Here is a 26,999-nt window from a genome sequence, read left to right on the forward strand (position 1 = left end):
ATGCAAATCAAGATTAGAGGTTATTTGAAATACTAGGATGAGTGTGGAAAGATTTTGTAGAGCAAGTGGATACAATTTATTTCAAACAAATCTATTTGACTCAAAAAATTAAGAACAAAAAAAGATGAGAGGATGTAGGTTGACATTTGATGCTATAATCCTCCCAATTAAATAATAGTTCTGTTAGTATCTCCAGTTGCTGCATGCATCATCTGCCCAGAATTAAAGAGTTGTTGTTGTTTTGTTTTTTTTTCCATTTGCAAACCGTAAAGAGTAGGAGGATAGTTGAATGAGTCCATCGGCACATTCAGGGAGCCAAAAGTGAATTAAGTTTGGTGACTTTACTGGTAAATCTGACGACTGGAAGACGGGAGCGGTGATGGTACCTTCAGTGGTGGATGTGTGCTGCTCTGATCAATGTCCAACTCATGGATCTTAAGGCTGCAAGTCTTCAACCTGTCAGGGAGGAGCTGAATTATTCAGGGGACGTGGCGTCCATCCGTCCAACAAGCATTACACTGAGCTTCTCCCTACAGCGAGGAGAAGCTGAAGATCCCGTATGCATAAAAGATGCATAAAACACAGTTGTTGTTTTTTTTTTAAAGATTCAGCAGAGGTATATCAGAGTTCTCAAAGGTGTACATGATGTCCAAGTGACCAACTGGAAGCCATTTAATTCCTACCTTGATGTGAATGTGGGACGGAGCCAAGGGAGCCTGAATCGCTGCTACCTGCAAAGCAAACCTGGAATGACAGACAGGCAAGAAGATTGTAAGTGGGGGGAGTCAGACTGTGGATGGTGTTGACCATCGGTTTTATGCGCATGATTGACAGTTTGAATCAATTTAGTGTATGTTGGTAGAAGTAGTTCTGTGCTGTACTGACTGATGCTTTGATCACAGGAAGGAGCTCTAAATCGGTGACACCCCCTCTTCCGATAATCTGCCTGGCTGAGGAGGGGAAACCATTAACACTCTCCACGGCCTGCTTCTCCGTGCACGTGTTAATTTGACAGGAAACCCAATTGTGTCACCAGTCACGTGGAACATGTTTTCTGCTGCCAAACCAACCACGGTAGTCACGGCTGTTGCACCGGTGACGTGCTTGTTAAGGCGCACGGTAATTGGACACAATACAGTGTCAACACTTCATTCATGGATTGAAATCTGCTGGATTCACCTGCCTGGATGTAGACTTCAGCAGGTTTGATCATTATGTCGTCGGGTGCTGGAGTCATGAGGGTTGAACGAAGGGGGATTGAGCAGTTGTCAGTCTGTGGGGCAGGTGCAGTTTGGCTCCTGGGGGACTGTAATAGGATGAGGCCCAGCCAGAATGAGTGTTTGATGACGAGGTTGCACGCTTCCCTTGGGACTCCGCCTGCATGCAATTATCCTCCTGACGCCCCCCCCCCCCCCCGCCTTCGTCTGCAGTCCAAATTATACACAGCCATCTCTGCCTGTACAACCATTCATTTACTAATAATCCCAGATCAAGTCACTGGCTATTATTATATGTCAGCATTTCAAATAATTACTGTTTTATGATACCCTGTGCAACCTCAGGGCAATTGGATTTATACACACACACACATACACACAAACCCTCCCATAAATAAAGCTTAAATTGCTGCTTGGAACCTCAATTCAGCCCATTGTGTACATCATAACATACCTGCTCTAAAACCACCGCCAGACATCCACAGAATATCTTAAGCATCACGAGCTGCTAAACTAATAGACTTTCTCACAGTCTGTTTTTTTGCAGAGCCTAATGATGCTCAGTAGAAGTAGGAAGCAAAAAATCTTTTGTGTGATATGCAAATCGACAGTAAAACATCTTCATCTTGCTCGGCTCAGAGGAGCAGCAGCAGCAGACTATTTCATTGGCGCTTACATTCCGAGGAGCAAACTTACCCACAATGCAACAGAATGAGCAATGCCACAAGGTTTACACATCGGGGTTACATTTTTAGAGCTGCTGTTTGTTGAGGGAGTGCTGCTCTTTCCTTGATCAGAGGATGTGGGAGAGGAGATTGCTGCATCCAATTGTCTGCCCGCACAGAGCTGCTAGTTGTATGTGAGGTAATCTATCACAAGTTGTTCCAGTTCCCCTCCCCCATATCACATGATGTTGACAGCTTCATACACTCCCTCTCGACAGCACGCAGGCTCGAGAGGTATCACACACACAGACAAAGAATGAGTGGCTGATAAGATTTTACACGATACACTCCAGACTGTCAAAGCACTCCTGAGAGAATTCTGGAGAAAATAATTTGCAGGCAACAGCTGATATTGTATTGTGATCCTCCGCTTGTCATCTGTGATTGAAGAAAAAAGGCTAAAATACACATTAACCTTTTTTGTTGTTGTTCCTGACACAACCTGTTTCACTACACACCTCCCTCTCTGTGTCAAAATCTGCAACCACAGCAGCTCACTGGAGTGTGAGAGTGAGAAGATTTTATTAAAGATGTGAATGTCTTTCATCCTTTTTCCTTCAAAAGCAGCACCACTGTTCAGATGAGTCAGTGAAAGCACCGGTGCTGCTAGAACACAGCATCAGCCTTTTCCTCACATTTTCACAACAAACCAAAATTAAAGCATTGTCCTTTTGGCTTTCTGCATGCCTGATGATCTCCGGCGTCCTCTGAGCGGGACACAGGTGTGCAACGTGGGCCCTCCTGCCTCCGTGATCTGTCAGCCAAGCCAGACAGGGGCCAGGCTGGAGCGGCTTAGGCACGTGCCGAGGGAGGGCTCTACCACCCCACCCCTCCTCCACCCCCGCCCCTCAGAGGACTCCCTATTCACACCACCAGATGGGAGCTGGATCTGAGTTTTAATGAATGCCATTCTTCTTCGTCAGGACCCTTCAGAAGCCGCAGAACAATCATCCTCAGCACGTCTCATTGCAGTTTGTTGCTGCATGCTGGCAGAAAACATGACAGGAGACTGAAAAATTAAACAAGACGAGGGGAAGAAGAAGAAACATCTCCTATGACTCAGAGCAAGCATTTTATCAAAGATGATGATGCATATTACCACCAACACTATTCTGTGTTTACGTGATAACAATGTTGTCTGGGGTTCAAGTAGCCCAGCTAGTAGCTACCACTACACTTAAGGACTGATATATTCAACCACTTGAAGAGGGCTGGTTTTAATTGACTTCCTGATGTTTGGAGTGACTTAGTAACACAACAATATGATTTGACCTTGCTGGTTTAGAACATAGCTGATAGTTGGCAGGAGCTTACACATGGTAGCTTTAAACATTTCGAAGACAATACCACTTTCTTGATGAAATGGGCAATAACGGATTTGCATGTCAACCAGTCCTAGATGTAGGTAGATACTGTTTAGCATTTATTAACAGATGGTCCTTTCTACAAATGCATCTAGACAACTGCAGTATGTTACCTTTCTGTTGATTCTCTCTTTGAGGCAGACAGTGACAGTGATAGTGAATCACTACCATGGTTGCTCGCCCACTCTGCCAGTCACGTGTAAGGCTGTGAAGAACAGCAAGAACCACAAAATCTAAAACAATCAAATAAATAAATGAAATCGTCTGTCCGTGTTCAGTCCTACAGGTTGGGTGTTGATCTGTTGCCTGGCAACACGACGACGCTGAACATTTTCATTAGCTTGCAGAATTGTTCTGTGCTTGATTCAACGGCAGATCCGACCCAAATTCAAAGAGTAAATCAAATTTAGCTGAATTTGCATGTAATAGCTGAGCAGCCGGATCCCCTCAGCATTTGTTGGTTTCCCTCCATCTGATGCATATGTTCCTCATTGGTTGGGAATAAATTGCTTGTGTACATGCTGCCCCTTACTCAGTGACCCTTGTCTGTTTCTACGTGAATTGCTTTCACGGTGTGTTAAACGAGCCGTGGCCGTGTTGGTGTTTCCCTGCACGCGGCGGCTGGGGCTCTAATCCGCTGTCTCCCAGAGTTATGTCACACACCAGCTATTGTGGAGGGTTTGATTGAAGATGTCTGATCTGACTAATTGATCCCCCACCGCAGAGGTGCTCTGACACATGCGCCAGTGCTGAGATGTGTGAATTGGCAGTCAAATCACATGACTGGCATACAGCCAATCAAAACTTTACAGTGAGACCCAGCGCTGCTTTATAGTCCAGAGGCAATACTGGCAGATGGTGATGAAGTGGTAATTGTTTCAGGTAGAGTTAAAGAAAGGAATATTGGTTTATACAATGAGGTTGTCTGACGCTCCAAACATATTCAGATGTTTGTTTGTTTTTCAATTATTTTAGATGCTGTTTTAATTTTTTTTTTTTTTTTTTAGCTCATGACAGCATTTTAAAATAATTTGGTTGTAGGATGTGACAAATCCAAATGATGCCATAAGTCACCAGAGTTTAAAATACCCACTGCCTGTCAGTTGCTCTCAGTTGGACTCAGGTCACGTTCTGCCGCTGATTACCAGGAAGCATGTGATGCTGGTACCATCTGTGCAATCCAGGATGTTGTCGAGCAATTAAACGTTTCAATTATGGGTGTGGCAATCAACAGTTAACGTATCATATCGTGGACATGTTCTTCACAAATGTCTTGAATAAATAAATGAACCTGCATCCACAGAGAGAATCTCTCCTTTTAACACGTATGTCCATGACAAAAAAAAAAGGTTTCATTTCTCAGCTACAATACAGTGTTTGTTCTACCCTGTTACCCAAGTCGATGAACAAGATGCAACATGGAGAGTTAAACTGTTCTGACTGGATGAAATTTAAGAATCATGCTTTTCATTTTTTTTCTTTCCTAGAAAAACACAAGACACAGGTGACAATTCAATATTCAAGTTAAATAATTGATATCAAAACCTACACTTTTTTTACAACTTACTTAAGCAACAAGAATACGAATGCAAAACCTACTTTTAATTTGAGGTCGAGGGTTAAGAGGAATACTAACATTTTTGAAAGCTGTCTCATATTTGGCAGAATGTTGTCTGAAAAAAAGACTTTTCAGAAGTGTCTAAAGCTGACAAAGCCACAATTTAAAAGTAACGCTGTCTGAAAAAGAATGAGTCGAAATCTAAGCAATATTTTCATGAGCCTTTAGTTTGTGTGCAACACAATATTTTCAGCTGGTACCAAAAATAATGAGGCAACTGTTATACAAGCAAAGAAAAAAGTACATATTTGGCTAGATTTTCATCATCTTATCATTTCATTAAGACTTACACTTGTACATTTCTGATAAAAGGTCCCCCCAAACACTCAGACCTCTGACATCCAAGTCTCCATCAGAAATCTTCAAGGTGTTCAGCTCTTCCTCTACAGTCCTCCTTGTTGACGGACAGGCCTCTAACAAGGCTGAAAAGTGCTCAATCAGTTTCTGAAAGGACACGGAGGGATTTGTGCTGCGTTGAACCCATTCACCGTCATTTATACTGTACTCCAAGTTTGTGGCCCACTTTTTTAGAATGTCGCAGTATGCATTTCTGAATTTGAGGTGTTCTTTGGCCAAGTCTTGAAGTAGAGAAGTGGGCAGTGCAGAGCACATGTGCTGCAGCAGGACATCTTTTTGCTTCAGCCAGTCCAAAAGGAAATCCATTGAGGCAGTTTGTGCATCAGAGTTTTTCTGTGTCAGCAGAGCTGAAGCAACTACCAGACAGAAATGTTCTGATTCACATTCCAGGAGGACGGAGTTGAGAAAATGCTGTGTCTGACTGGCGTCACTGCTTTGGCTCTGCAGGACATGCAGCCTCTCCATCAGCATTGACCCCTGAACCTCAGCATCAGCACCCACCGCTGACAGGTCTGTGAGAGGACTCAGGATTTTGCAAGCGGATTTGCATTGAATTATGTGACTGCACATGCTTGTAACATCCTCATAATGTCCGTGCTTGATGTTTCCAGGTTTTGTGTCAAAGAGTATCTTCATGAGAGAGATTGGTAGCTCAGGGTTGTTCAGCAGCCCTACGAGTAACAAGTGTTGGCAACGGGAGAGGTCCGTGAAGGAGACATCCGTGTAGCCCGGGAAGACAGCTTGTAAACTGAAATTAGTGAGCTGCAACTGTCTCTCCAAAATCCTTCTTATCGCGGGGTTATCCTGAAACCTACAGAAAATGTGTTCGCAGTACCCAGCCCACGCAAAAGCTCTGGACAGGGTTTGTTTGTCCCATTGCTCCACCTCGCTGCTCCTCGCCGCCACGGCGAGCAGCTCCGCCGTGCTCGACAGGTTTTTCAACACCGCCTCCATGTGGCGCTCTCTGCGGGCACAGGAGTTCAGAGCTCCGGCGGCAGGAGTCCCACTGAGGAGGGCAGAAGCAACCAGAATATTCACATATAGCGTACCCCGTTCTTTTTCTATGTTGTGCTAACGCTAGCAAGTTAGCTACAGTCAGAGGACAGGGCAACAAGTACCGCGTGACACGGTAAAGACAGTCATAAAAGAGACGCCATGTACGCACACGGTAATATGGCACACACAATAACGAAACAATATTAAAAGGAAAAATACAGTCGAACTTACTCACTTCACGCCGTTTTCTCTTGCGACTTGTTTTCTATTCCGGTTAGCTCACTGCACATGCGCAAGTAATTATTTGCCTTCAAAATAAAAGCAATGGATGTATTCTAAATTTTAAAAAAAAACGTGGCGAAATTGTGTGTATAACGCAAAATAACTAATGACAAAGAGGTAAAAAAAAAGAGAAGAAGAAACAGGTCAGTTTCCTCCTTTGTGTATTTACAAGCAATTCATCCTGCAAATTCCTTGTATCACATGATTCAATTCCCCCATTAGAAAAAAAAACACAAAAACAATCAACATTTCCACGAGCAGAACAATTGAAACAATGCAAACAATGTTCCCCGATGATCCTCACTAATTGCTTATCATTTATTTTTCGCTTTGGTAAATATAATAGTCCAGATTTGTTCTAGTCAGAGTCGGTTATTTGGATTATCGGACGCGAAGTGAGAGGGAAGGGGGGGGGGGAGGAAGAAAGATATCGTACAGAGGGAATGCTTTTCTCGGGATGTCCCGCTGAATTCATTCCAGAAATTTCATATTGAGGCAACAACACAAGAGACAAGAGAGGAAGGGAGGAGAAAAGATATACAGTTCCAACTTCCCTCCCATCAGCTGCAGCGGGCAGCGTGATGCGAGTGTGTACGTGTATGTGTGTGTGTGCGTGCGCGCGTGTATGTGTGTGTATGTGTGTGCGTGTGCAATCAGATCCTTGTGCAAATGCGCAGTGAGAGAGACCTCCCCGGTCCACAGTGATTCAGAGTTTTGGAGCATAACCTGTGGGTCGGTGCAACGCTGTGAAAAGCATGCAAACTGGGACTTCGCAGCTCAGAGAACGAGTGAGAGGAAGGTGCGCACGGACGAGCTGAACCCTCAGGGTGAGTGCAGATAAGGAGCTTTTTGTTGACTCACATCTACTTGGCTCTCATGTTGCCATTTAAATGTTAGACCTTTGAATGTCTTTTGCATATTCAGTTTTTGGTGTAATGTAGTGCAGGTAGACTTGAGGGTTTTCTCTCTAGTGGAGCTGTGTAGAATAATATCAACTTGTTTTCTTGTGTTAAAGTTGGGGTACAAATTAATCTTGATTCTAGATAGATTTATAAACTAGTATTTCAAACAACCCCCCCCCCCAAAAAAAGCTTTGATTTAAAACATACACATCCTGCTTCTTCTTCTTTTTTCTTTTTTTCTTTTTTTTTACCTAATTGCAGTTTGTGAAGTCAGTCAATCAGGTCACACAGGTTTTAATTAGTGACTGTTCTGCTGGATTTCTGTCATTACTCATGTCCTTCTTTGATCCCTTTTCCTGAGTGGTAAAATGCTTGGTGTGGCTTTCATTTCTATTTGTGACAGTTGTCAAGGAGGAGACAGCTTTCAACTTTTACTACAGTTGCAAATGCATGTTTAAATCGATTCAGACACAGCATTTAATAAGTATGCAAGAATATCTGTATGAATACTTGTATGACTAACTGAAATGGGGTTTACTATCAATGCAAATACACCATATGCCGTCTATTATTGAAGACATCACACAGTTTATTAGATTTAATATATTATGAATCTAGAATGAACTGGCTCTGGGTCACGGCTGACACTACGATATGTGTGAAGCTCTATATGGACTATGTGATGTAATATTCTGGGTCTGTTAGCAGGATCAGTCTTGTAGACTGTATCCTGTGCTGTTACATGTTAGATTACACAGACAATTGCTACAAATATTCCTTTTTTTTTCTATTGGGTATACAAATAGATTTCAACCCTCTCTGTAAAACTTGCTGACAGGGACTTAGTAGATGGACTCTGCTGCTCAGTCTGATACCTGATAATTAACACATGGAGAGTCTGCTCCTTTTTGAGCAGAGCAGCTAGTTATGGGAGTGAGAAGCATGAAGGGTGGTGAGGATGAGGAGGACAGAGAGTCTTTTGATTTTTCTAATTGATCTGATTCAGCAGCTGAGGTTCCCATCCATATGCCTTCCCTGAATCAATCTGCAGCTAACTGCGATATGTTATGATGGCTTTACTACAGCCACAAGGACTTTCGTGCTGGGAAAATGTTTACATTTAAATATTTGTATTATATATTTGAGTATTATTGCACTGCACAGGTCACCTCTTTCTTGTTTTCTGTTTCGAATATCGAGTCAACATGTGGATCCTGCATTTGTTCCTGAAAACATCAGTAGATGAAGCCTGCAGTTTTAGGAGATGTCTGCTCTCTAGCAGATTGGCAGTGTTACTTCTTTAAGAATATGCGTGCGCACTGTACGGTGGGTATGATTTAAGCCAATTTCAGGGACACAAACCAGACTTATTACCAGTTAATTGGGGTAAACATGTTCAATTTGGGACAAAAGCAATGTCCCCGGTTGGTAAAATGCTGATATTTTGCAGGTGCGTCTCCAGGAAATTTATACAAATTTTTGTAAATACCCTTAAAGTCTTGTGTGTTTGTGTTTTTGGGGCAATGCTTAACAATGGTGTACACAAATATCAAGATAAATTCTCTAAAAGGTGGATTGAATCCTTGCAGCATGAAATCTACATGCAAGTCTGCATATTCTTCATGTGCTCGTATGTTTCCAACATCAAATGCTAGATTAGCTGTGAGCTAGCAATGAAAGGCCTTGTATGACTGGGTCTTGTACTGTGAGACGTTGTCCCAGTGCCCTCGTTCTGTCTGCTCGCCTGCACCACAGTGGTTGTGAGAATGTAGCACCTGTGTGTCAGTGTTGAGCTCCAGAGTTTAGTGTGTGTTGGCAGCGAGGAGGCCTTGTCTTCAGGAAGATAAGACGACCTTGGTAAGACATCAAGGTCCTGATGTCCAGTGTTGCACTGTGGTGTGATTTGCTTGCAGCCAACTCAAGGGGGACCTTGAAATGTTAGACAGCTTTAAAGGTCAGATTCCTCGCATTGTGTTAAACTCCCTCGGTATGCAGAGGACATTTTCTGCCACTGTAAACTAATTGTTCATACCTGGCAGCTATGCTTCCTTGTTTGACACAAACTCCGTTTGAAATGCGCAAAATGTTTTTGCTTGTTGTCTACCGAAGGAAGATGAGCCTGCATGTAAATTCATCATAGATTTCACTTTTGCTTCTTTACTTTCCAGTTGAGGCAGTTGAAGTAGTTCCTCGTATGTTTGATACATTAACAACTTGTAATTTTCATACACAACCCCTATTCTATCAACGCACTCAAAGACTGTTTTGGAGAAAATTCTTTTTGACTTGTACCCCATCGCTAACTTTTATTACAACTAAGCTAACCAGCAGTCAGCCGTCTGATGGGGGTCTGTAATGCACACAGAGTGGAATCTATCTGCATTTCTGGCACTAAAAATGATGGACAATAGGCTTATTTCCCAAAAGGTTGGCGTGTTCCTTTGATGCGGCTTGAACAGAAGTGGAAGGAAACATTCGAGGGAAGAATTGCATTTGTCATCTCATCAATTCATCATCTCACAAAGACTGCTGTGGGAACCGATCTTGGAAGACAGGAATGACTCTTTAAAGACAAGCACGTCAGGAGGAACAGACCAAAAAAATGTTAACTTATCATTTAAGACGTTTATTGGCTCCCTACTATATGGTTCTCCATAAACAAATTTTGAAACCACATTTTCAAAAAAATTTCTGGGTCTTCCTCCTCCTCTATTCTTAAAATGAAGCTCCGTGATTTCTACACTGGCCGTTGGAAAACATCCTCGGTATCTTTGCGATGTCACCACATCTTTATAGCTAAGTTGCCTCCTCCCCGTCCGCGTCACACACAGCTTTTCCACGTCAATGAGTAAATGTTTTTGTTTCTTTAAAAAGTAACTGCAGAGCTGTTGACATGTGTTGGTAATGTGCTCGTGTCTTACATCTGGTGCCCAGTTGTCAGTCACTCTCTTCTCGTGTAGCAAATCCATTAATTGAGTTAAAAGGGAAAGATTTTCACATTATGGCAAATACTCAGCAAAGCAGGATATTGGAAAACTGTGACAACTGTCTGTCATTTACTCGATGACATCACATTAAACCCGGTGAGAAGCTGGTAAATATTACACAGAATATTGATATGAAATGCAGTCTGCTGCAGTGTTGACTGGGGTGAATTGATTCATGATGGACTGCCTCATAGATTCTGAGTAAACTGAAGAAGCTCTTTGTTTGTGCTGTTGATGAATAGAAGTCCCACTGTATGAAACTGGCTTTTATCAAAGTATCTCTTGTCCACGGAGGAAGAAACTAGGCTGTCGGGGTTCATGAGAATGTCTCATGTTGTCAGGTGGACCGAAAACCACACCAGGACCAACCAGGACAAACGTACACCTCCTTTTTCTCTTTACCTTATTCAGTTTCTTCCTCTGCTCTTTTTGGGAACAACAGAGCTGTTGCTCAGTATATTGGTATGTAGATTAATGTAGATAATCAAAATGAATCAAAGGTGCTCTGAAAGTCTGAACTGAGTCCATATTAGTGAATGTAGCCTTCAAAAGCCACATGAAAAATGTATATTTTACTTGTATACCGCTGTAAAGGCTCATAACTTTTACCTCCAACCTGTATAATTTATGGGTTTCATAAAAGCTACAAAGTATTCACCCGATGATTGCAGGTTTAACACATCAATGTGTATATATTTGTATCTATTCAGGTGTCACTCAGAATACAGTCTATCTTTTACTCTCTATTAAATGTCATGATATGTGTTAAGCTTTCTTTTCAAACTTGTTCGTTCTCCATCCTCAGGCTGTGGATAGGGAACCATGTGTAGCTTCCTGAGCCCCAAACAGCCCAGCGGGCCCAGCCTGACAGACATGCAGCAGTACCAGCAGTGGCTGGCCAGCCGACATGAGGCCAGCCTGCTGCCCATGAAGGAAGACCTCGCCCTGTGGCTCAATAATATTCTTGGTACGCAACACATAAATACACAACATATTTACTGTACACACTCAACCAGTAATCCTGCTGCTCTCCATGTTTTTGCTTCTCAGGTAATCTGGAAATTGTGTCAATGTAAATTATATGCAGTTATTTCACTGTATGTATGTTGAGTCCAGTTGAAAATGTATTTTTAAATAGTTACATTTCTGCATTGTAAAATGGCAGTGTGGTTAAAAGTTTCTGCAAAATGTCTAGTTTTGTTAAAAAAAAAAAAACTTTTTTCTACTGCTGTTTTTTTTTTCTTAAATACTCTAGCCTTGAAAATGCTTGGCTTTAAAAAAGAAAATCCAGAAAATGTGACTATTTTTGACCTTACTTGAACCAGTTTTGTTGATGTCATCACATTTGCAGGAAGTTGGGATCGATCTTACCCTCATTATACAAACTATCTCAAAGTTAGTGTGGACCGGTTTCCACCTTCACTTCTTTTCTCATAGATTTGCCTTAATTGAATAATGGCTCCTGTTAACAGTTCTGGAATAATGCACAGCCAGTGGTGAGGCGTGCAGCCCAGGAGCAGCAGGATCCTCAGCTAATGGATCATAAATCACTGTGTGCATTGTGCTTCTTCAGCTGCACGTTCATTCACAAAACAAATGCTTGAATCACCGCAGGAGCTGATCTGAATACGGCGAATCCAGTTTGACAGGTGTATGTGAATTATAACATCATCGACTGGTTTATATGTTCATATTATTCACAAGTAAAACAGTGAGAACATTTTGTTTGTCAAAAAAAAAAGAGTCTTTTGTCATTTATCGAATGTAAATGTTAGTTGAGGAATGTGTAATGTATCGGCAGTCATACCCGTATTGACTGATGTCGGTCATTTCGTCATCATCTGTCTGGTAATGATCTGTCGTTCATAGACAACAATATTTTTAAATTTCTTAATTTAATTTATTGATGAAACATCCATCCATTTTCTATCGCTTATTCTCTTTTAAAGGTCGCGGGGGGGGGGGGGGGCTGGAGCCTATTCCAGCAGCCTTCGGGCAAGAATGTATCAGCCTAAATTTGTGTTTGCTGTGTTTAGTATTGGTCATGTGTTTGTTGTTGTTTGTATCCATATTTATATGTATATTCTTTCACTTCTATTTGCTATTATGCTGGTTTGAAGATGTTATTCAGTATGAATGAAAAAGTCTGTTGTGAAGTCGCTAGAAGAATCCACGATTTGCAGTTGTAGTCAGAGAGACAAGTCAAAACTACTTGCTCGTGGTTTATTTAAAGTTGCTGATGTGCAGGTTTAACTGTGGCATCATTGAGGAGCTGGACAAAAATGTGGTTGTAAGCCAAACACAGATTTTTTGGATTCCTCCACCAGAGTAGAACACCGTCTAAGAAGTAAGCATTTGTTTGGCTGCCATTATCAGTTTGTTAAAAGACACTGAAGGCAAGAAGGTAGCTACCGACGCGCCACAATATTCTCCTTAAATTCTAACTTTACTGAATTAATTACATTTTAAATTGTTCTTTTTAGTTCGTGACTAAGAGGTATTCGGTCCAACAATGATTTTTCAAAGCTGCTGTTTATTTCCTGTAACTGACTCTCGCTCGTGTGTGAACACCTTTAAACAGTTTTACAATCTTCTCGGTTATCTCTGGAGGCCTGTGTGTTTGCACTAGAGCCAGCTGAGTTATGAAGCTGTGGTCTGCTCTGGCTCGGGATTCAGGACTGAGGAGAAGCCAGAGCATCTGTTTGTTATCAGTAAATACACAAACATCTTTTTTCTGCGTGTTTAAGCACACATGTTCAGCACCTCTCTAGGAGGAAGGCATCGGTATGCTAAGCAGCATTTACAACTACAGGTGGGAGGAGCGATACGGAGGAAGCATCCACTGTTTGAGCGGGAGGAGGACACTTACTGATGAGTCATGTTGTGACGGGAGGTTGGGGGGAGCAAAGCAATTTATAGGACTTGAGTTTAAATGTTTCTCTCGAGATTTCTCTGGAATATATTTTCCTCACTCAGCGAGGGAGAGTATGAGCTTATGAGACGGGAGCTCACTGAGTATTTCTCAAGATTTCAATCTCTCTTTTCTGGGCTCAATTGCAACATTTGGAACTCATTAAATGCTGAGAACCCCCCCTAGACCCCTCCTCCTATAAGAAACAGAAAGGGATGAAAAAAAAACTCTCCAGTTTCTTTCCACAGACATCCCCCTGCCACCACCTCCAATTTCACGATGACCTAACTAAGAAAGAATGGTCCTCTGGAAGTCAGTGAACTGGACACCACATGTTGATCACCAGTCTATCTCTACAAGTGGATAATGAGGGTTTACTCCATCAGAAGCCATCTTTCACGTGACATTGTCCTTGCCACCTCCACAGAGTTGTTATATCAGAACATTTTTAGAACAGCTTGAGCATAGCAGAAGGCGCCTGGTTCAATCAGGCAAGCAGTTTCTGAAAGGCAATAAAAACGGTCCGCCTCGACTGGGAATGGACTGGAGATTCCATTTTACTTCATTATACAGTGTATATTTTTAAATGAGTATTTTTATGATGAATGTACTTCTCTTCTTTCTTTATGTGCCCCCTGGTCAGGCCTGGAAATCACAGCTGACAGCTTCATGGATCGCTTAGACAATGGCTCCCTGTTGTGCCAGCTGGCTGAGACACTGCAGGAGAAGTTCAGGCAAAGTAATGGAGACCTGCTGGCCCTCAACAACAGAAAGGTAGTGGGAAACCTCAGGTAGTCTGGTATGATAATGGGTACAGGGAGACACTTGTCTGGGGGCTGTTCTCATGCAAACTCCCAGTTAAATTTGGCTGTTTGAAGGAGAATTATTCATACAAATGTGAGACTTGATCAGATTAAATTTAGAATCACATTGCTTTTGACTCTTTTAACATCTGTCTGACTAAATTTGATATAAATTGGTAGTAGTATGTAATACGTATTACTTCTAAAATCCTTGTTTGTGTCACTCAAACTCATTCCTCAAAAAACGAGAAAGGAGTTAGTCGTGTTTCTGTGCATAATTAACCAGTAATGGATTGCTCAAGCTCATAAGTATAGATTATTGAAACTGAGTTAAACTGCTAAATCCTAATATCAGGTGTCACTCAATAAGATCAATAAAAGCGTTTATTATCAGCCCTTCTCCTCTCAAGCAACATGCTTTACAACCTTGGCAAGAAGACTATGAATGTGAATGAATATATTCTGAGTTCCATTCAGTTAAATATCCTATTTTATATTACTTGTAGATTAGTTCTCTCAGGTCTGCAGCAAACACATATCCAGACTTTATAAGGGTTTTCCAAATTTCATAAAGTCGTGGACAAAGGGTGGGATGGGGGATGGGCTGCAGCAAGGCAGAGAGAAAGAATAAGGCTGGCAAGGACACATCTAGTGAAGGGGCCCAAGTGAGAACTGGCAGAATCCCATTAATTCTTGATTTGTTGTGAGTCTTGGTAAGAGTTTGATGAATTAAGGAGAGATAAAAAGAAATCTTGATTGTGGTTAATTGAGCAAAAGCAATCAGTGCAAATTTATATTTAATTTGTTCAGTGCTCAAAACAAACACATTAGGGTGCAGAGCTTTAGGCTGGATCATCCTCGGGGCTACTGAATCATGGGTTGATATCACTGGCAAACCGATGGAAAACAATTTAACATCAGATAAATTCATAAAAGTAAACAGAAACATTCAACTGAGCAAATTTGTGACTCCAAAACATTCTGATAAAGCGTAACTCCCACAGGGCACCTACATAAATATAAATCCATACAAACCATCAAAGGGCGGCACGGTGTTGCAGTGGTCAGCACTGTCGCCTCACAGCAAGAAGATTCTGGGTTCGAGCCCTCGCTGGGATCTTTCTATGTGGAGTCTGCATGTTCTCCCTGGTCCTGTGTGGGTTCTCTCTGGTACTCCAGCTTCCTCCCACAGTCCAAAGACATCAAGAGGGGACAAGGCTGATTGATACTCTAAATTGACTGTAGGTGTGACTGTGAGTGTGAATGGTTGTCTGTCTCTATGTATTGGCCCCGTGATGGACTGGCGACCTGTCCAGGGTGAACCCTGCCTCTCACCCAAAGGCTGCTGGGATAGGCTCCACTACTCTTAACAGGATTAGCGGCAGAAAATGGATGGATGGATGAATAAACCATCGTCAAAATTTGCTCATAATTTTCATTTTCTTCCCAGCAACCAAAGGTCTTCTGCATCACTGACCTGAACGATGATCCATACCATCTCCAGTAGTTCAATACTTATCTCTCCAATTAAAATAAATATCCTTTCATCTTAAGAATTTTATAGAATATATGCTACTTAAATTATTCAGAGCTATCGGCTATTATATCAAAAAAGAGGTCTTCTTGGATTACAGATCCGGGATATCATCAAGATGTTTTCCATATGCCCAAACGTTCCTCTTTCAAACATTTCACATGTATTCAAGGAAAAAGATCGAAATTCGTCTAATAGCTATATCCTGCCAGTGGCCTAGAACCTTCTTCAGGCTCATGAAAACATCCGTTTGTGTGTTTAGTTTTGTTTTTTTTTTAGTTTTTCTGCCAACAAACCAACAAACATGCATCAGTTCTTACATCCCCTCCCTGGGGGAAGTAATGATTTTACATTTTCTAGATATGTTACCTTCTCATTAAAAATAGAAATAAAACTGTTCCATTTTCCACTTCTGAATGTGACAGTCATTATCCTAGATGCAATCTGCACTTTGTTGATATCTATTCTCTTACACTTCGAGCCGACATCTGGTGCTCGGAGGGGTTTTATGGTTCTGACGGAGGAAAACCCTGATTAGGTCATTTTTCTGTTCAGAGGGGAAAAGGGAAGCAAAAGACTCCTTTGTTGGCACTTCAGTGAGAGTTGTTGATGTTTGCACCGAGGCATTACTGCGCTGATGATGGTGGGTCTCCTGATCTCAGTGTGAGCGCAGCAGCGCAGATGTGAGGAAATACTTGAGGTCAATGACCGTGGGACAGAGGACGATCCACAGAAATAGAGGAGCCTATTGATTGTGGAACCCATCAGAGAGACAGAGACTAAAAGAACGGAGACGTATAGTCTGTGCTTACGCATTTGCGTCAAGCTGTTTTTCCTTGTTATACCTTCTTACAGACTCGTAGTTGACACATTGAAAGCCGAAGATCCAAAGTAACCACATTGTTGAGTGTCACATGGTTGACACCCCTCAGGTACTAAATGATGTAAAAATATGGCGTTCTTGTTATCATGACTCAGATGTTGTTGTTTACTGTTTTGATTGGCCACTGAAAAGCAAATGTGTGCCTGCCTTCAAACCCCATGATAAGTTGCAGTGGCAGTGAGATGAAGTGATCCTAGCAGAGAAAAACGATAAATTGTGCTTTGCGGTTGCTGACTCTTGCAAATATTTCCATGTGTTTATTAATATCAACTACAGAGGAATGAAAGGGGCAATTTTTTTCCTTGTCATATTACCATCACGTGCCCGGTTCAATCCAGCCATGTCATCCAAGAGTAGAAGCAACAGGTTTGAAATTTCATTAAGATTCAGAAGACTGATGCGAATGAGATTGCCGTGGCACTTTTGTAAGAAAATGCTTCCTTATGCATTCAATTTTGAAATTATTAGACATTTAATGGTGCAGATAATTTAGTAAGCCACGGCAGAAAGAATAACATGTCACTCTGATTGTCTGATCAAACCTCTCATGGAAATGTGGCCAATGCTATTTCTTTAGGAATGCAAAGTAATTCAACAACAGAAAGGATCCCAGAAAAAGGCCAAAGGAGAGCCTGGAAAGAAAAGAAAAATACCCACAAAAGCCTGCATATTTCCAGCATGAGCTCATTGCACCTTTCTCATAGCACAGACGCACATATCCTGTATAAAACCACAGCAAGGCGCATAAATCTCCCAGAACAGACCGTGTGGGGGCTGAAACTCATATGTGTGTTATTCGATCCCAAATCATAGAGGGCCTGGTAAAGTAGCCCCACTTTTCTAATCTGCCACCATCTCCCATATTGATCTGCATGGAAAAGGCCCTTTATTCTAGGCTGAAACCAGAGCTTCAGCAGATGGAGAAGAAATTGGTGTCAATGAAGACTTATGGTCCTGTGTTCTGATGGAGACCTTGTGGGCAGGTCACCCTCATGGACATTTTCTTTGTTTTCTTTGTCAAGCACAGAGTACAGTAGAAAGCACCAGGAGGGCTCACACTTCCACCAAGGTGAACTCAGCCAAACTCAGAGCCGTTTCAACAATCAGTGATGAGCAGGTGCTGTCACACCTGAAACAAGTGCCAGTGTTTGACTGTGGAAATATTTGGATTTTGCATGAGGGGCAGACTAGTGCATGCACCGAGGTGCAGTATCACACATGCATCCACGAGGTGGCGCAAGAGAAATTTACTATATAATAATTTGTTATATTGCCTGAAGATCTATCTCTATATTTTCAAGTAAATCAAATGCTTAGGTAGCGCTATGACTTAAATCCAGTGTGAAGGAGAGTTCAGAGCACTCCTACACACTGGATTCAAAAATTCAAAAATATTTGACTTGGACATCTTGCCACAGTTGCGTGATTTAACAAAAACTAAAAGTCTTCACAGTAAATCACCAAGACTTTAAGGTGTTTCTGAAACAGTTTGGGACAGACCTGGTCAATCCACCAGGACTATGCACACGTAGAAAAGAGTTTGTTTCAGTTGCCACCAGGTGGCGCAATGACTAATCTGCCCTCAAATACAATGGATTCTACCATGGCCCAAATTACACCCCTCTAAGATATTTGCTGAAAACAGAGCTAATAGTTCCTGCACGATCCTAATGACAGACAGAAAAATGCCACCAAAATCATAACGTCCTTGTCAGAGATAAAACCAGCATCAAGTTTAGTATCCATTAATGAAGAACTGGGGGAATTCTACATCCTGTTCCTTCAGTTTTAGTTGCATATTTGAGGAAAACTACCCACCTGTCTTTGTCTTTAACAGACTATTCCACATCGGAGGATACCGTGTCGCCGGAGTGCTCCCTCTGGCTCTTTCTTTGCTCGGGACAACACAGCCAACTTCCTGGCCTGGTGCCGAGAGGTTGGCATTGGGGAAACATGTTTGTTTGAGTCAGAGGGTTTAGGTGAGTTTTCACATGTTTCTGCCATAAACATCACAAGGCTGGGGATTGTATAGGCTTCAGTTTCCTTACGTGCAACACTGTCAGATTAGGATGTCAAGGGCGCTGTTGGGGCAGAGGACTCGGATTTCTGTCTGCAGTGAAAGGCTTGATTGTACAGGTAGAACAGCCTATCACACATGTTGCTTATCCCTCCTCCCCTCTGTGGCTCCAAGGACTCACATCTCTAGACTGTGCTTCAACTGGTTTGATACAAACACAGCAGCTAATACTGCTAACAGAGCAGCCCTACCTGCAGTTAACAACACAGGGAATATCCAGAATAAAACAAACAGAGCACAGGTGTATGATGTAGCGGGAAAGTAGGCCAACATTATGCAAATATTTCCCTCAGCCCAGAGTCTCTTCCTTATTATTGGGTGTGTTACCTTTGTTCTCTAATCTGCCTCAAGGATTTCGGTTAAGATGTCTGAAATGATAATGAAATGTACAGTACGTGAGAACGCAAGTAACAGGAATACGTAGAATATTTACGCCCTCTTGTAATAGATGGTAGAAAACAGCAGGGCACTTTATAGGCTTTGCAAATCATGTCTGAAGGCCATGTTCCAAACATACCCTGACATGCAGGAAACTCTAACTGTGATTTGGAATGGTGTGAGAAACAGAAAACAGCAGCTGACATTGTTTCTTCTTCCTTTTCTTTCTTTTTGCCACATTCTTGTCTTTCCACTGATGGATTGATCAGTTCAGCCGTAGATGCACAACACCAGGTTTGCTATCATGCAGTGGATAAACTGTGTGTAATGCATGGTGTGGTGTGTGGTGTGTCCCATCTATCATATTTCTTATGTACATTCTGGCTGATATTTCTGAGGTTGAGCAGCAACATTCATTTTCTTTTGATATGATATTAAAGGAGATTGAAGAGGAGAGGAGGATTTTATTAACCCATTTATTCAGAATAGCTCAAGATGTGGAAATTACAACATGTCAGTGGTCCCGAACTCTGTTAGTGTGACTTCATCATCCTGTGTTTTCATCAGCATCATTTTGATCTGTTCATTATAAACGAATCACAGAAAAATCTAAGTTAGATGCAGGAGTCATTTTAACTGATTTCGTATAATATTATGGACCCAGATACAAGTGTTGTAGCTTTGTCTTTACAGCAATATCACATGGCTGATGACAGACAGAAGCAAATAGTGTATCTTGAAGGCACATTGGACCCATTGCACTTCTAGTGTGAAACGTCAACTTAAAAAGTCTCAAAGGTCGACCAGTGGAGCTGGGAGGCGTGTTAGCACGCTGATGTGAGCATTTAGTTCAACCCACTGTTGCGATTAAGTGCAGCCTGACAGTCGCCAGCATGACTGTAGACTCTGATGTGTCTTTGTCATCATCCGGCCACTCATTGCCTCCATTACAGAAACCATATGATGCTCATAAACTGCAGTTACCCAATTCAAAACTGTTTTTCTTTCTGTAGTTCTTCACAAGCAGCCACGAGAAGTTTGCCTCTGTCTGTTAGAGTTGGGGCGGATAGCCTCCCGGTACGGTCAAGCTTTTCATTCAGTTTCTTCATGTTTATTTCAGTTTATTCATGATTTCACTTGCCAATATTTTTTGAACCTTGTCTTAGTCTAGCTGTGCGCTTATGGAATGTACACTACTCTTTGTTGTTGCTCTAGGTACAATGTGGAACCTCCTGGCCTTATAAAACTGGAGAAAGAGATTGAACAGGAAGAGACAGCACCTCTACCTCCTCCATCCCCTGCATCCCCAGTTCAGCCCCTCCCACCATCACCGTCATCATCTCCTTCCCCATCACCCTCCCCCTCCCCCTCCCCCTCCCCTTCCCCAATCCTTACCAAAGTAACTTCAAGCAAGAAAAGTACAGGGAAGCTGTTGGATGACGCCGTATGTCTGCATTTCCTGAGTGGTTTTACTTTTTTTTTCTATAAGTGCAAACAGCGAGTGCAAACATTTATAACATCTTTTTCTTTGTGTGTGTGTGTGTGTGTGTGTGTGTGTGTGTGTGCGTGTGCGTGTGTGTGTGTGTGTGTGTGTTTTACAGGTAAGACATATTGCAGATGATCCCCCCTGTACGTGTGCAAATAAGTTCCATGTAGAGAGGCATTCACAAGGCCGCTACCGTGTTGGAGAGAAAATGCTCTTTATACGAGTGAGTACATTGAAATGACTTAATATTTACAACATTTGTTGACATATTGAAACTTAAAAGTAAATGTTTTGATTTCAAAGTTTTGCATCAGAAAATTAACCAGAAGTTAAATTAGTGGACTGAGAGGTATACCTACAGTATCACTCTGGATATATTAAAGGGACTATCTGTAAGCACAGCCATTGTTCTTGTTGTCTCAGACTGTCACTTTGTTCCTCAAGAGGCAATCATGAGTCCCCGCTGTGTGAGGGAACCATTTTGGGACCAGAGAGAACCTATAGTAGAACCAGGAGTTATGGTATGCAACTACCGATATCACTCTGGAGCTCTGAAGGATCACAAGCTGAAGCCAGTGGCCCTAAATTGGGAATTCATTTTGGCTGCTTTTATCCATGTGACTATCTGCTGAGAGTGAATGAGGTGCTAGCTTGATCAGATCAGGTACACATGTACCTTTGAATGCATCTTGTTGATAATAATTTTGTAGTTTGCATTTATGAATGCTAATTTAGCCTGTCTATAATGAATTGTGAATTAATGCTAAAATGTACCAGTAAGTTCAATATATCCTGTTGAAATGTGATGATGCATAGTGTAGAGCCAGTATCTTTCATCTAAAATAAATGTATTTATATTTTGCATTTTTGCTGCAGAACATGTGATGACATGAGGGTAAAACTGAGAAGGGTACAATACAGGGTTTTTTTCTTTGACTAATAAATCTCACACACCGCACAAGCTCACATGCTGATAGAGTTTCATCCGGTCGATAATTTTAGGACTAGTTTGGTGTTGATTACAATAGAATTTCACATTTCAGTGCAAAACCTCTCTCCATTCAGTGCCTATGCACGCAGAATGTATGTTGATACTCGGAGCTGGCTTCAGGAAGAAAGTCATCCATTGTGTGAAGAGCCCGCCTTCGCTGTGAGGTCTCATTTACTGGAAATGGTATTCTGACAATGTCCCTCCTCAGCCAACCATAATGTGACTCACTGGCTATAAAGAGATCCTAATAGCTACACATTCCCATATGATCTGAAGACCGTGTTATTACTCGGAAAATATTTTATTTAGCTACATCACCTAATTCTGGCTGGTGAACTGATTAAATGTTACATTGGATCTATCGGCCCAGAACTCTCACTCTTGCTCTGAGTGAAGGGATAAAGGGTATTTGGGAGAGATAAATTCTCCAGCTAGCACAGATTAGAGATGTAGCATTGGTCCCCTTGGGATCCTGGTTACTTGGCAACCCATAACCTGGATTCACACCTCTAAGAATGGGCCTCGCAGATGAATGGATTTACTCTGCCGTCCCCTGCTGTCAGCACATTATACTACAGCTACAGTATCAAATCACATGTACACTTTGAACCCTGTTATGAAATGTATCTTGAACGCAAAAGAACACTTTTTTCTTCGAATAAGACCTTCACAGCTACAATAAGCTAATAAGATGCCTTTTTGATGACTGAATACCTAGTTCTAGTGTTGCTGGGCAACTAAGGACAAATGAAGACAAAAGAAGCTCACTCTGGCTTCGGTTTATATGTAAAGCAAAATTATTTGCGTTGCTACATGAAAAATCTAATTGGCTTTTTAATCTGTCCAACAAGTAAGCTCAGGCCCTCTACGAAAAATGTCCACTTTTGGGACAGAAGAAAAATCTCCTCTAGGAAGCAGTGCATGCAATATGTGTTGTTTGCACAATAATGACACAATTCATGGTTGAACTATTCATTAGTATGAGCTCGTGTCATCACATTTACAGTATGTGAGCAACATACATTGTGCTGAAGGAAGCATCTGTCCCTCCGTCCTCTGTCTCCCAGCCAACACTCTTCACAGTGGAGATGCTTTAATTAAAATTCCTTCGATGGTTTAACCCCTCGCCAGCTGCTAACACTATAAAGGCATGAACACAGTGAGGTCATCGTCTGTCGGGAGGAAAGATAAGACTTGCCTGACAGTCTGACCCGCATCATTCCTGGAATAAATGAGGTGGTTGTAGCTGCAACAGGAGGGCAGTGTTACCCCACTGTTTGTGAGGAGGGCTGTCAAAGCTCAGCCTCGGGCCTCTGTCCTTCTGTCCAACAAGGGTCTTGTCCCAAAGCAGCGTGATTGAAACCCCTCTGCATCACACAGGTCCATTAAATCTACAGTCTCAAAAGCCTGCAGGCCTGGTGCTGGTGATTGGAAGAAGTGGCCTGACTCTGCCCTCTAGATTGATTCTTTTAAGGGGCTTATAAATGTTGCATGTAGTGCTGGTGCAGGGCTGGAGGCCTTATATCTCGCCCCACTGAAGTGACACAACAATGAGGTTTGGTATTTTTCAGAGCTATTCTTTAGCTGCTTGTGCATCTTTATGATGTCATCGTAACCTTATTTACCTTCACCCTGAGAAAGGCATTATGTGAACGAGCTTGTTTTATCGGAGGAGTAATGCCACATAAATGAGTTCGGGCGGGGGGGGAGGCTGAAGAGCCCCCATAGTGGGACAGACGTGTTTAATGCTCAGGGCCTTTGGGGAATGTGAGTGTCTGAGCTTCCAATAAACTACATCCTTTTATTTCTTCTTCCCTTTAGTATAACAGGCGATGTTGCCATGGTAGCCAACCATGGTAGCAAATGTGCGGTGTGAAGCAAATATTGCTGAGGGACATAAAACAGATTTCTTGATCAACCAGTGTGTGTGTATGTTTCAGTTTGGTGTTATTCAGTGTTGAATTTAACATTGAATGAATGGTATTTAGTTACTGTATCATGCACACAGTCATATGCCCAGTCCACATGAGCTCTCTGCAAACTCAAACAAGCCAGGACCAGAGAAGAGTGTAAGCAGTTAAACGCTGGAATCCGAAATCACTATTCCAGTTTTGACTCATCTGAATGTCAGAATATTTCTGGATTAATAAAGTAATTTCATGGTACAACGTTGCTCTTGCATCATCCCTGTTTCCACAATAGGAGGTGGGACTCATTTCCTACGGTAGATCACATGGTTCATTGAGTTTGTTTTCCACTAAAATGTGTTTGAGTCAGCCAGCTTCAATGAGCAGAAGAATACTGGCTCTCTACCATGCATTCAAAGATCTTTGGTTTAGGGCTGAACATGATACAGTTGAAATCTGCATTTACATCCTTAACTTTGATGGTTTATTTCCTCAGATCTTGCTATAAACCTTCAAAAATCTATTTCCCATGGTGAACCGCATAATTTAAGTGTTTATCCTCTATTATTCATATGAGATGATTCACTATTTGGATCATTTCACATTTTCACTGGTGTCCAGGCCGTGTCCTCTTGACCTGCAGTGATTTGGGTAAATAGCTGAACTCCCAGAAATCATCAGATTGCTCTTTTCTATTTGATCATTTTCATGATGGTTTAACCCTCCCACCCCTGCAGCAGAGTCAGTGGTTTGGCTTTCTGTATTGTTGACATGAAAGAGATGAATCTGTCGTGTTTGTTAGCGTCTTGCTCTACATGGCATTAGGCCAGCAGAAGCAGGAGAAAGCTGCCCTCCAGGGTCATCAATCAATAAGCTCTGACATCAAAGCAACGCTCACTCAACTTCACCCCAAAGCCTCCATCAGGGAGATGACATGAGTCCTACAGACAGAAGCAGCTGAAGCTCCTCCTTTGTCACAATAATATTGCTTTTCTCTACAGATGCTGCACAACAAGCATGTCATGGTGCGCGTTGGTGGAGGCTGGGAGACTTTTGAGAGCTACCTGCTGAAACATGATCCGTGTCGCATGCTCCAAATCTCCCGCGTGGAGGGCAAGACGTCCCCCGTCAGCAGCAAGTACCCAAATATAAAGGAACTGACCCCGGACAGCTACATGGTGGTGGCAGCCCACAACCGCAATAAAAAGTGAAGACTGAAAAGCAGCGAGGCATTGGAGGTGGCTGTGTAACCTACACTAAAAATACTGAACCAACAGCATCTTTGAGAAGTGATGCATTTGGTGATGTTATGAATTATCCTGTATTAATAATCCTGAAATCTTCTTCTGTTTGATTTAGGTTTACATACATGTAAACAGCTTTAAAATGTGTCGAACATCACGTCATCAGGAGTTAGCTGACATTAGTACAGTCGTAGTTTACTTTGTTTTTTTTTTAATTTTCTCCTATCGATCATCGTATATCAACCTGCATTTTATTTTCATTAACCTTTTTTGCACATTATTTGGGAGGAAATGGCTTTTAAGCTCTTTGGCACTATGCCTCTACTTCACATTTCTTGACATTTTTAATCAGAAAACGTTAACGAACCTGTTGACTGGACCAGTTTATATGTTACACGCAGCTCATGTGTTCATTTTTTTTTTCACTTTAGTTTTCACTCATTTGAATATCTGAAACAATTGCAGCCATGATTTAAAGTTGTGTAAAGAGGCTTGTAGTGTGATCTCTTAGATTTATGTTCATAGTTACTGAGGTCACAGTTTACCCCGTTTTAGATTTATGACTTTGTTGATAACTTTACCCAAAAAGCTGTGCTTGTACAGGGAAAGATTTAGACCACAACTGTGACAATATTACTTAAATATCAAAAAATCAATTTACCAAAGCAAATGGAGGAAACCAAAGACTGGTGGGATGTATGCTCTTATATTTTGGTCATAAATGTTAAGCCATTTTTTTATACTGTATATCATAAGAAGTTTCCAGTGTTGAATAGCTATTATGCAATTTATTTTGTACTTTTATCAGTTAATTATTAGATTCTTATGTTTTACATACTCCACTGTATTACACAATCACCTTTACAAGATGCAGTAACATTCATGTAGGTAATGTTGAATGTCGGTGACAATCAGATGTACTGGCTGAGTTGTTGTACGGTACTGACCTCTAGAGGCAGAGAAATTAAAACTCAATCAGTTTTACCTCGTTAAGTTGATATCTGCTACTTCGACTCATCATCATGTGTTGTATTCGTTTGTCTAAATTTCCCCATGAAGAATTTATATGTGTCTTTTAAATGAGATAAGCAGCTTTGCATGTCCTACCTTGTGGACACATTTTGTAAAATTTCAAACGTCAAAAACAACAACCTGTGCACCACACTTAAGAAATAAATGGGGTTTGAAATCATTTCTCATAAATATCTTAAAAAAAATAAAAATAAAAAGCTCTGTGGTTAAACACAAAAAAATAAACAAGCAATCAATTCTCATTTTCACAATGCCTGTCTGTACTCTATTATCTTTTTTCTGTAAAACTACAATTCTACAAAAACACCACCACCAGCGTAGCAGAAATGTGTTTTATTGTAGCAAATAACATTGGCTAAATTACCTGGGCTACAAAAAAGTTGAGAGCACCGGAAGCATTTAAGGATCAAGTGAGGCCTGTTAGAAATGCACTTAGTTAAGCAGGTCAGAGTTAATACTTCACTATGTACACACTCGTTTCACATTCGTTTCCTTCAGTCACTTCCTGTATTAAATTATTGAATTCAATATCTACCAGCACAACAATATAAACAAGCATATTTGCTCTTCATCAAATATTCACAAACTGCAATTTACGTGTCTTAACAAAAGCTCGTTTGCCACAAACACAATTCATATCTTCTTTAAATTAAGCAGGCAATACATGTGTTCTGCATATATTAGAAGTCGATGCAAAAACTTCAATTTTGCTCTAAATAAGAAAAAAAATAACGTGTCGTGCTTTGTTTCAAAGTGACAATAGCAAAGACTAGTGCAAAGTATCCTCGCGCAGCCGCACATTTCTTTAAATTTGACACGCTGACGTCTCCAGAAGCACTGAGTCAAGAGTAAATGGGATTTCAACTTTCTTCAGTTCTGAGGCATTTTAAGGGTTTGAGCTGCTCTTGACTCAACTCTTCTGAATGACTGACGCTGCTCACACACACATCCGTCACTCGGCCGTATTCTCTCTCTGATGCAAGGCTACGGAAGATGCATCTGAAGTTAATGGAAATATCATTGTGTAGTAGTGTGCTGCACTAGTCTTTGTGAGGGCAAAGAGATAAGATCCCCAGGTAGATGCAATGGGTATTTAACTGAGCGGTTTTATAGTGGCAAACTGGATGTCTTTGTAAACTTGTTTCTATTGTGAAACGTTTCATTAGCAAGAAGCGCTGTATAAAATGTTGTTACCGTCATTCAGTGAATATTGATGCTCGACAGTGGAAACCAACATCAACAGGGTAGTGACGAAGCTTTAGTGTGTAAATATTCAATGTCACAAGAGAATCTGGTGATCTTCCT

At 41.5% G+C, this 26,999-nt stretch overlaps 2 protein-coding genes across 7 annotated transcripts; one reads left to right on the plus strand and one right to left on the minus strand.

The window, feature by feature from the left end:
* fancf (FA complementation group F) lies at nucleotides 1-6,844 on the minus strand. 6 transcript variants are annotated; one of them, XR_015117130.1, is made up of 5 exons: nucleotides 6,513-6,844; nucleotides 5,215-6,287; nucleotides 3,420-3,511; nucleotides 684-744; nucleotides 2-456 (listed from the first exon to the last, which is right to left on the minus strand). XR_015117130.1 is itself a non-coding variant. In XM_086209201.1 (3 exons), the coding sequence occupies exons 2-3, from the start codon at nucleotides 6,233-6,235 to the stop codon at nucleotides 3,471-3,473; spliced, it is 1,062 nt and encodes a 353-aa protein (XP_086065327.1). In that variant the 5' UTR covers nucleotides 6,236-6,287; nucleotides 6,509-6,844; the 3' UTR covers nucleotides 3,017-3,470. The 6 variants fall into 6 exon arrangements, 1 of the variants encoding a protein (XP_086065327.1); XR_015117127.1 differs by having other exon boundaries at nucleotides 3-456; nucleotides 6,509-6,844; XR_015117131.1 differs by lacking the exon at nucleotides 6,513-6,844 and having other exon boundaries at nucleotides 1-456; nucleotides 5,215-6,281.
* A 286-nt stretch (nucleotides 6,845-7,130) lies between these two features.
* On the plus strand, nucleotides 7,131-25,957 carry gas2a (growth arrest-specific 2a). Its single transcript, XM_086209202.1, has 8 exons — nucleotides 7,131-7,386; nucleotides 11,254-11,415; nucleotides 14,003-14,133; nucleotides 18,417-18,558; nucleotides 20,048-20,111; nucleotides 20,250-20,478; nucleotides 20,636-20,743; nucleotides 24,420-25,957. The coding sequence occupies exons 2-8, from the start codon at nucleotides 11,271-11,273 to the stop codon at nucleotides 24,627-24,629; spliced, it is 1,029 nt and encodes a 342-aa protein (XP_086065328.1). The 5' UTR covers nucleotides 7,131-7,386; nucleotides 11,254-11,270; the 3' UTR covers nucleotides 24,630-25,957.
* Nucleotides 25,958-26,999: the final 1,042 nt, after the last annotated feature.

The sequence above is a fragment of the Aulostomus chinensis genome, chromosome 7, assembly GCF_037954235.1.
Source record: "Aulostomus chinensis isolate RoL2024-O1b breed Wild chromosome 7, RoL_Achi_v1.0, whole genome shotgun sequence".
Classification (NCBI taxonomy): Eukaryota; Metazoa; Chordata; class Actinopteri; order Syngnathiformes; family Aulostomidae; genus Aulostomus; species Aulostomus chinensis.